Source organism: Pollicipes pollicipes, unplaced genomic scaffold, assembly GCF_011947565.3.
Source record: "Pollicipes pollicipes isolate AB1234 unplaced genomic scaffold, Ppol_2.1 Scaffold_6686;HRSCAF=7923_pilon_pilon_pilon, whole genome shotgun sequence".
NCBI classification, from domain to species: Eukaryota; Metazoa; Arthropoda; class Thecostraca; order Pollicipedomorpha; family Pollicipedidae; genus Pollicipes; species Pollicipes pollicipes.
Window position 1 is genome coordinate 1,486,450 of NW_023596921.1, and position 9,074 is coordinate 1,495,523.

General features: G+C 55.2%; 3 protein-coding genes across 8 annotated transcripts; 1 reads left to right on the forward strand and 2 right to left on the reverse strand.

Moving 5' to 3' along the window:
• The first annotated feature begins 198 nt into the window (after positions 1–198).
• On the forward strand, positions 199–5,401 carry LOC119108603 (protein OPI10 homolog). 5 transcript variants are annotated; one of them, XM_037232196.1, is made up of 4 exons: positions 351–571; positions 1,226–1,421; positions 1,928–2,407; positions 5,014–5,401. In XM_037232196.1, exons 1-3 carry the CDS (start codon positions 386–388, stop codon positions 2,356–2,358), a joined length of 813 nt encoding a protein of 270 aa, XP_037088091.1. In that variant the 5' UTR covers positions 351–385; the 3' UTR covers positions 2,359–2,407; positions 5,014–5,401. The 5 variants fall into 5 exon arrangements, with proteins under 5 accessions (XP_037088094.1, XP_037088092.1, XP_037088093.1 ...); XM_037232199.1 differs by lacking the exons at positions 351–571; positions 5,014–5,401 and adding an exon at positions 199–225 and having other exon boundaries at positions 1,928–3,099; XM_037232197.1 differs by lacking the exons at positions 351–571; positions 5,014–5,401 and adding an exon at positions 223–332 and having other exon boundaries at positions 1,928–3,099.
• On the reverse strand, positions 3,218–5,056 carry LOC119108604 (NADPH oxidase 5). Of its 2 annotated transcripts, XM_037232201.1 has the most exons (3): positions 4,994–5,056; positions 4,516–4,600; positions 3,679–4,204 (listed from the first exon to the last, which is right to left on the reverse strand). In XM_037232201.1, the coding sequence occupies exons 2-3, from the start codon at positions 4,549–4,551 to the stop codon at positions 3,851–3,853; spliced, it is 390 nt and encodes a 129-aa protein (XP_037088096.1). In that variant the 5' UTR covers positions 4,552–4,600; positions 4,994–5,056; the 3' UTR covers positions 3,679–3,850. The 2 variants fall into 2 exon arrangements, with proteins under 2 accessions (XP_037088095.1, XP_037088096.1); XM_037232200.1 differs by lacking the exons at positions 4,516–4,600; positions 4,994–5,056 and adding an exon at positions 3,218–3,452 and having other exon boundaries at positions 4,001–4,408.
• LOC119107259 (NADPH oxidase 5) lies at positions 4,727–8,806 on the reverse strand. Its single transcript, XM_037230678.1, has 9 exons — positions 8,711–8,806; positions 7,772–7,951; positions 7,231–7,363; positions 6,325–6,560; positions 6,053–6,154; positions 5,642–5,874; positions 5,304–5,409; positions 4,994–5,127; positions 4,727–4,742 (listed from the first exon to the last, which is right to left on the reverse strand). The coding sequence occupies exons 1-9, from the start codon at positions 8,759–8,761 to the stop codon at positions 4,727–4,729; spliced, it is 1,191 nt and encodes a 396-aa protein (XP_037086573.1). The 5' UTR covers positions 8,762–8,806.
• Between the last annotated feature and the right edge of the window lie 268 nt (positions 8,807–9,074).

Genomic DNA, 9,074 nt, shown 5'->3' on the forward strand with positions numbered 1-9,074 from the left:
AGCAAGTTCCCTCGCAAAATGTGCTCTACATAGATTGCGATTGATATCAAATCGATTTTTGAAGACTTCAGAAATACCTTTTACTAGAAACCACCTGGCAGTGGTACTAGCACAGCACACATATATAGTATAAGCTACTGGCTTATACTATAAAAGTATGTAAACAATAGCTGGAAAATTTGTAAACGAATGCGCACATTGTGCAGTGCGTGTTGGTGGGCGGGGGTCCGTAATAGTTGTTAGATGCTGAGGCTGCCGGCCGTGGTTCAGATCAGGCTGAAAGCTAGCAAAGGTTTAAAGGGTGGCTGACATTATTATTACGACTGGAAGAGGTATGCAGGACGTATTCCAATAATCTGCAAGTCTTAGGTTTTGGGGAGATATCATGTTAGTTGGGTCAAATTCAGTGCTGGCGCCAGATCCCGGATCGGGACGAGCTGTCAAATTTTTTGAGTTTTTTTTTTCTGCTGGGCTGGCTGTTGGGCTGTTGATGGCTGCAGTTGCAGTTGGATTGGATCTGTGTAGAGTTTTGACTGATGGGTTCAGGGCATTAGGGCGTGATTGCCTCAAGGTAACAAGTGGGGCAGTGAGCATATTTCTGAGTTCCAGACTCAAATCCTTACTTTTGGCTTATCATTATATCATTGTACTGCTTTATTTCCATCGTTATGTGCACACCAATTTGTGGCCAGACGCATGGGAGGTTGCATTCACTCAGATTTATATTCAAAGCTGTTTTTGCAGGACTTTGTACTTTTACCTAGTTTGCTGAATGCCTGGTGTAGCAGTTTATAAACATGAGAAGTTGAACAGTAAAAGTGTCTTAAAATCTGCATTAAGACTTTCCTGCATGCATTCTGGAATGTTCCAAGCTACTTTTCATGATCAAAATAGTGTTTGATGCAGTGTGTGGTGTAGGGGCTGAGCAGCCACATGGATGGCCGTGGCAGCAAACCTTTTGGTGAACTGAATTCCTCAGCAGTATGTTAATGCTGACTTGAAGGCATCTCAATGTTTTAAAGAAGTCTTATTCTAAATATTACAGTCACTTGGCCTGATGAATTTCCTTAGATTCAGTTATGATTAAAGTTTGATCAGTTCTCAGAAAGGTCCTGTTGCTCTGATTTTCGAGTGTGTGGTTTGGCTATCAGTAATATGATTTGTATAATTTTTCAATGCATGCTGTTGCTATCAAATATTCTGATAACAATATCACACATTTCAGATCCTGTCACATTCAGAACATAAGATGGCTGTTTCAGTGTTTGGTATGATTGTGGCTGGCCGCTTGGTAAGCACGGACTTCCAGGTGGTGGATGAGACCCACTTTGTCATCACTGTTCAAGAGGCAGATGACATCAGGCACATTGTTGTATTTCTCACAGGATCCCAGCCTCTCCCCAATGACATGGCAGCAGGAGGTGAGTAACCAGACCTGTGTTAGTTCAGAATCCTAGTGGAGCCTCATGCCGCTTAAATGTGGAACTGATATGCTCATTATGGATGAGTATTTTGCAGTAGGTGCAGCAAACCACAAATCTTCTATTTGTCCTATTTGTATGCATTGAACTGCCACAAATTCAATGACATTGCTTGCAGTATAAACTAGGGAGCAGTATACCTTCATCTGCTTAGCATCATTCTGTGCTATCTTACTGGAACATGTATGTAGTGATCAGATGCCAGTTGTGCTTTGTTGCAGGTTTTGATGCATGTTTTATAACTAGGCTGTTCATGGCAATCAGCTCATTCAGACAACCAGATCACACAGTACCATCACTCTCCTGTTTAACTGAAACCATGTCAGAGATGGCTGTGCCTGTTGCTGAGCTGACTGTCCTTCAGATCATGGCACCCTTGATGTCAGACAACAGCACACACACAGGTGGCACGCAGCAGCTGTGTGACCTCCAACACTGTGTCCCAGTGTACTTCAGCTGGCCAGAGCCCAACTCACCACCAACATGGATCTATCTGGGCTACCTCTCCAACAGCAAGCCATCAGCTGTGTTTAAGGTGGCATCGCTGAAGCGCGGCTCGGGCACCACGGCCGTGCCATCTGGCCTGGTGCAGCAGTTCTCGCACAGCGCGCAGGTCGGCATCGCAGTCGAGCCCGAGGTGCAGGTGGCCGGCCTGACGCCGGCGAACGCCACCGAGCCTTCCAGCGTGCCCTCCTTCGTGGAGTTCACGCAGAAGATGCTGCAAAACTTCGTCAACTACGCGTCCAGCTTCAGCCTGACGCAGGCGCAGATGACGCCGGCGCCCTCCGAGTGCTTCATCGCGCTCAGCGTGGTGCAGAAGTGGTACGAGAACTTCCAGCGCCGGCTGGAGATGAACCCCAACTTCTGGAAGTCGTGACGTCGCCGCGCGCGCCTCTCCGCACGGCTGCCTCCCGCCCGCGCCGCCGGTGAGTGGGCCCTGGCCCGTGGGTCACCGCCACGCCGGCTCGTGGCGCACTGACCAATAGCTGCCCGTCGCGGCCCGCTGACGGTCGCACAGCATCGGATGTGTTTAATGTTTGTTTTGATGTACTTACTCTTGTGAGGTGTGCCCGCTTCTCGATCTGAATGCATAAGCTGCACCAGACCGCGTGTCGCGCGTCCCTCTCAGCTCCCAGCAGTGCTCTGTGATACAGTGTCGATGTGCATGGGGCTGATTGGCAATACAATGGCATTGGTAGCCTGGCACATGCTTGGGTAGTCTAGGGTAGCCACGCCATTATGGCAGTGCTCCATTATGTTGTTGTAGTTTCGGGCCCAGGGGTATCTATGCCACCGATCGCCCAGTATCGTCACTCCTGCCATCCTTTGGAATTATGTAATTTAGGTCCTGTGGTTGAGCAGTAAAACACTGACGTTCGAGGTTCAGTTCGCACAAAAAGTTTCTCAGCTGATGGCATTTGTCAATCAGGCCATGCAGGTCCATGCATCGAAGCCTTTATCGGCTAGATTAGCAGTTCCAGTCACATGTATCCTTTCCTTTGAATTCTTCTGTCATGCCGCGTCGTTGGGTTAGGGTAATCTTTCTAACTTTGCGTGCAGCGAAAGAGCATTTGTTTGTGCAGTTCTAGGTGCTTTGTAAAATACAGCGTTTTTGCCAGACTGTCTGTAATCAGCATGTTGCAACATCAGATCAACGGCGTTTCACACAGCGTAGTTGCGACCCGCGCGCGGCTCACAGCGCAGAAAACAGCGGCACGTCCCACGCCCCACGTGCCACGCCACTGACACGGTCGACGCCACGCCAGTGCGAGGCGCCGCCGCTCATCCGTGGGCAGACGGCACGGCGGCACGAGACTGGGCCTGGTCGTGTGTCGCGCCTCAGAAGGTCGTGGTGTTGAACACGAGTCCGATGTCGAGGCACGACTTCTTCACCACCTTCCGTGCCGTCTTGGGCCCCGAGAAGAACACCTCTATGCCGCCGCTGCTCTTGTCGACGATCTGCTTGAGCAGCTGAGCAGCAGGCGCAGGCCCTGTTACCTCTGCGGCGTGGCACGACTTACGCGTTTGGGGGAGACATGGGGTTTTTAACGGTCATATCCCGCTCCCAGCCTTTACGTAAATCATATCGACATGGAGCCGGAACTGGTTGTAAGCATTAGCACGATGAACATCGATTTGTTTCCGACCGGTTTGATTAGAAGATATCGAGCGTTACTGGGACTGCCGTGGCCGTTGTTTCTGGCGGGCGTCATTGCGAGTTTTTAATGAGCGGGAGCGGGGGTGGTGGCATGGGCTATCCGTCCTCAGGTGGCAAAGGCATGGCTGCTGCTCCGCCGGTAGAGTGTCACGCCGCCCATGTGCCGGTTATTGTCAGAGTCACGCCGCCCATGTGCCGGTTATTGTCAGAGTCACGCCGCCCATACGCCGGTTATTGTCAGAGGCTTAGCGAAGGCGAGCGCTGAAGGTTGTATGGCGTTCACCATACACCGATTATCACCATGCAAGGGCTGCGATTGTGAGTGGATGTCACTGGATGGGCGCCAGGGCCGGGGACTCACATCCTCCCAGCGTGGCTTTCCTTGATGTAGCTGGTGGCGCAGTGGCGTGAAGGACGGCATCGGTTTGACGCCCGTCCTGTAGAGGTAGAACTTGAGGAAATTGTCCAGCAGATTGCGTCGCTTCTGGTAGTTGTCCATGTCGTCCAGCAGCTCCAGGAACCACTCGAACCCCTCCATGTCGGAGTTGACCCACACAAAGTCCACCTGCGGGCGGCGCGCTGCAGACACGACCCCTCCAGCACCGTCGCACATTGACACCGTGTCAGCACCTGCGTTGTGGGCTTTGTTCGGATACTGGCGCTTGAGGACACACTGTGTCATTTCTATCGTAAACCATGTCGCACCGTGACTGTTCACGCTGTGGTAGGTATTGATACAAACCAAGTGCCTAGCTCCACCCTGTCCCCATTTAACACAACCTGGCATCCGGTAGAAGATTGGTGCGTTTTTGCGCGCAGATCCAAACGGCAGATCATTGTCAGTCGTCCAGTAGGAGTGTATTTCGATAGGCTCACCTTGCGGATGTTCATGAAGGAGCTGGGTAGTTGCATCTTGAACTCGCATGCGCAGTTTGGACAGGGAACGATCTCGGACCGATACCTGAAGTAGTCGTGCCATGGCGCCATGACAAAGTGATGTGTATCGTTTGCATATTGGTTGTATATCGTTATATATCGTTACATGCTGTTATACTACTTGTATTCGACTTCCACATTGCTGCCGCTTCTAATGCGGCTGTTTTCTGCCAATTGTTTTCAGCTCGGTGATGGTTAGTAGCATAGGTATCACGGACTGCCTGGCTGGAAAATATCTCCGCTCCGTCCGTGTTATCCCTGGTTTCTATCTGGCCAAGACCGATCCTGATCCACCCATCCGTACTGCCCAGAACGCGCTTATAGCACAATCACGCCACACCCGTGAGCGGCCGCCGCGCGAGAGGGCGCCGCACCAGTGGCCATTCCGGGGACGCCCCCCCCCCCCACGGGCGCACACCTGATGAGGATGCTCTGCAGGATGGCGGCGAACGGGCCGACCTCCGGGCCAACCAGCACGATGATGGCGTGCCGCGCCGAGAAGATGCCCGTCCGCTCGCTGCCCGTGGTGCCGTACGGCCCGTCGATGAACACCTGGCGCCGGCAGTACGAGCATACTGAGTACGCGCCCCGAGCGCATGTGCCTCGCGCCGTCGTCTGACTAGAGCACCTGCGTTTTGCGTGTCTTCACAACGGTCACGGGACGACCGGGGCTTGAAGTCGCTGGGCCCTCGACCGCCGCCGACCCATCTCCCCCGCCCCTGCCTTACCTTGACCGTTTTATCAAGCAGGCAGCCGTTCTCGTCGCCCGCATCGCGGCGCTCGTCGTCGTCACGCTGCTGCCTCATTGAGGCGGCAATAGAACTGCGCTCGCCGCTGGCCGGCGCGGCAGGCGGCCCCAGCCCGGACGCCGGCGGGCGCCGCGGCGGCGCCGACAGCGCCGGCCGGCTGGCGCCGATCTGCGGCAGCCGCGGCACGCTGCTGCCAACCGGCGCCGCGCTGCGCACGCGCTCGACGGCCGCCGCCGGGCTGGCGCTGCCGTCGCTGGTCAGCTCCGAGCCGGGGCTGGTGGCCGGCAGCGGCGGCCCGCGGCACGCGCGTGCGTGACGGTTCGCGGCTCGGCTCGCCGATCGACGCGCTGGCGTCGTCTCGCACCTCCAGCGATGGGATGAGCGAGTGGTGCTTGACGCTCTGGAAACGGGCGCGGTCGGCGGCCGATTGGCCGGGTGCGACCGTACCGCGGAAGTGCAGCGTCTTGCCGAAGTTCTGCGTGTAGGCGGAGTACCGTACTGCAAAGCCACCGAACTGCGACACTTCGTGCGACTCGAACGGGTCGCCGTGCTGCCGCGCGGCCGTGTAGGAGAGCGCTGGCTGCGCCGGCTCGTCAGCAGTGGCGGAGACGGTGGTGGTGATGGTAGGGGGCGCCGGCGGCAGCGGCAACGGCAGCGGCAGCGACGGCGGCGGCGGTCGATTTGGAGGGCTGGCTGGCGACCGGCGCCGGCGGCTGCGCCTTCTCGGCCGGAGGCGGGGGCGGCTCGGGCTCGGGCTCTGGCGCCAGGTCGTCTTCCGAGAGCACCACGTCCATCGTCAGGTGCTTCTCCTCCACTTTCATCGCGTCCACCTGCAGACGTGAGTGATAACATATCGGTCATTAACAGCGTCAGCAGGTAGCGGCAGTAATCCAGGTGGACCGCAGTAATTTTTGCGAGCTAGCCGGATATTTTGCCACAGTATCCACTTTGATCGGGACTTTAATTTACCAGCAGCATACTTTGACCGCTGGAGGCCCACCTGATTCCGCTGCAGGCGTTCTTTCCTCGTTTCACGGGGCTTGCCCATAGGCACCTCGATGTTCTGGAATCCGCCGAACATGTTCCTCCAGGACTTGACCAGCTTCTGGATGACAGTGATGGACTCGAGCGCGTGCAGCCGGTGCGGGATGTAGTGGAACGAAACGTCGCGGAGGAAGAAGTTACGCAGACGAAACGACCAGTTGTTCTTAATCTGGACGTGGACGGTTAACAGGTCTGCCAAGCAAAAGTTCGATGAAGGTTATTAAGGTGATTCGAAAGACGTTTCATTGCGTAATGTTCTGCTAATGCACTTCGCGTCCACGTGTTCTTATAGAGCTTTCGAGTAGAGCTTAAAAGCTTTCGAAACATGTTGCGAGGGCCAAGTTCTTTGACGCTGAAATGCAGCGACATAGGTGCCGTCCATGAAACACGGCTCGCTTTTTGTCATTTATAATCCCTGCCACTGGCCCCGCGCTGGTTGTGCTGGGCTCCTTCCCTCCCCAGGTTACACTGCCAACACGTTTGTTAAAGACGTGCTGTGCATCGACGCGTGAGCTGAACGTTACACCGCTGGACGTGCGCCGCACATCTCGTGCTGCGCCTCAGTTACGGTCCACTAAACACCCATCCCTCTCCTCTTCTCCATGCGTGATGTAATTTATTTGCGGCTCCATGCGGGTGCTCTGGTGTCTTGCCAATAGCGTAATGATTAGTCCATATGCTTACGCACTCCATGACGGTATTATTACGTGTCGTGACATTAAAATTAAGAGGATCAAGGAACCTGAACGTCAAGATTGCGGCATCACTATTGTTGTAGGCTCATAGCCATTTGCCATTTCCGTTAAGCACATAGTTCACCGCGCGACTGACGTGCACACAGTGTCGGATAGGAAAAGCATACCCGGCTGCTCCGGCGCGCTGGTTATAGTGAATTTCACCCACTCAAACTTGCCGATCGTGGGTATCTGGAGGTACACATAGTCGCCGGGCTTGAAGATCATTTGAGGGGGCTTCTCCAGGACAAGTACTATCACCTGTGAAATAAATGCGCGTATTTCGAAACGTGAAAGCAGTAGGGCATCACATCAGTGTGCCGAAACATTGTTAGTCTACCGGACCCACTTCGTCTGATCCTGATGTAACTCATCGGGCGCATTCCCGCCAGTAGCAAATGGTTCCCACGCGCGGTGCCATATAATCAGGACCGCAGGCCGTGGTGTTGGTTCATGCACCTGTTCCAAGATGCTGTTCCATTTCATGGTCCTTTTTACGATCCCTTGTTGGCCTCTCGCGTCTCAGTCTCCGGTGAATCCTGCCCAATCCGTCTCAGAGCTCCATCTACCGGTCGTTGCTGCCCTCACTCGCTAGATGGCAGCAACAGTCACCGCTAGGTCCCGGAAAGGGGAACTGGACGCAGCCAGCGCAGACCGACAGGCACTCACGTTGGACGGCAGCAGCGTAACCTCGACAATGTTGGAGGGTCGCGGACTATAGATGAAGCGTAGCAACAGCTCTGCCGACCACAGGCACACCGGCAGCAGCAGGTATACCCAGAAGTTGCCGGCGTGGATGATCATCAGGCCGTACAGCACCACGTACAGCTGGTGCGTCAGGAAGAACGCCTGCCGGAGTACGGGGCGGTGTGTGACGCTGCGCTCCTGCCCCAAGCTGGGGGCCTGGTCAGGTGCAGCAAGATGCGCTTCTGCTCGTGGACGAAGGCACGCACTCTCGCCGATAGCAGGCGGACCTGCTGATGGTTCAGCCCGGCACAGGCTCGTTTTTAACACTCATAATAACACACATGTTATCTCAAGCGGTAAGTCCACATCAACACTAAGTCTTAGTGCACGTAACTGCCGCTTCAAATCACCCCTTTAAGCTAGTATCCGCCCCCCCCCCCCCCGATGATAACGTTCCAGACAATGTTTCAAGACAGGTTTGTGTGTGTGTGTGTGTGTGTGTGTGTGTGTGTGTGTGTGTGTGTGTGTGTGTGTGTGTGTGGTGTGTGTGTGTGTGTGTGTGTGTGTGTGTGTGTGTGTGCTGTGCGTGCGTGTGTATAGTGCGTGCGTGCGTGCGTGCGTGCGTGCGTGCGTGCGTGCGTGCGTGCGTGCGTGCGTGCTGTGTGTGGTGTGTGTGTGTGTGTGTGTGTGTGTGTGTGTGTGTGTGTGTGTGTGTGTGTGTGTGTGTGTGTGTGTGGTGTGTGTGTGTGTGTGTGTGTTCGTGCGTGCGTGCGTGCGCGCGTGCGTGCGTGCGTGCGCGCGTGCGTGCGCGTGTGTGTGCGTGCGTGCGTGCGCGCGTGTGTGTGTGTGTGCGTGCGCGCGCGCGTGCGTGTGCGTTCCATACGATCTGCGCACAGACCCGAGACTGCCCCGGTATCTCACCAGGAAGGTCATGTGGTGCCGGAGCAGGGATGTGGCGACGATGATGGCCATTGTGACGAGGCAAGCGATGCCCGAGATGTTCAGCAGGCCCAGGTTCAACCAGCCGAAGCGGTGGGGACGTGTGGAAGAGCAGGCTGAACAGGAGGGGCTGCCTGGCTTTCTGGATTTCACATCTACCGAACGCACGTGACGTGCGTCATTTCTCGGATGGCGTACAACACTGAAAGCGGCTAGTGACGGCTCATGCGTGTGTCTTTCCGAGTTGGCTTTGAAACAGCTTGAGATGTCGCATTAGTGTTTTGCAGACACTCACCCCTCCCCCACCCCCTATCGCTGAGACAGGCTTAAACTACGGTTATTCAGT

Excerpts from the sequence above, each read along its gene's own strand:
- LOC119108604 (XM_037232200.1), bottom strand. The coding sequence starts at position 4,321 with ATGACACAGTGTGTCCTCAAGCGCCAGTATCCGAACAAAGCCCACAAC. Across the intron at positions 3,453-4,000 it reads GAAAGCCACGCTGGGAGGAT|CTGCTCAAGCAGATCGTCGA; the intron begins GTGAGTCCCCGG and ends CCTGCTGCTCAG.
- LOC119107259 (XM_037230678.1), bottom strand. The coding sequence starts at position 8,761 with ATGGCCATCATCGTCGCCACATCCCTGCTCCGGCACCACATGACCTTC. Across the intron at positions 6,155-6,324 it reads AACGCCTGCAGCGGAATCAG|GTGGACGCGATGAAAGTGGA; the intron begins GTGGGCCTCCAG and ends TCACGTCTGCAG. Across the intron at positions 5,128-5,303 it reads TGCTTGATAAAACGGTCAAG|GTGTTCATCGACGGGCCGTA; the intron begins GTAAGGCAGGGG and ends TGCCGGCGCCAG.
- LOC119108603 (XM_037232196.1), top strand. The coding sequence starts at position 386 with ATGTTAGTTGGGTCAAATTCAGTGCTGGCGCCAGATCCCGGATCGGGA. Across the intron at positions 572-1,225 it reads TAGGGCGTGATTGCCTCAAG|ATCCTGTCACATTCAGAACA; the intron begins GTAACAAGTGGG and ends CACACATTTCAG. Across the intron at positions 1,422-1,927 it reads CAATGACATGGCAGCAGGAG|TGTACTTCAGCTGGCCAGAG; the intron begins GTGAGTAACCAG and ends ACTGTGTCCCAG.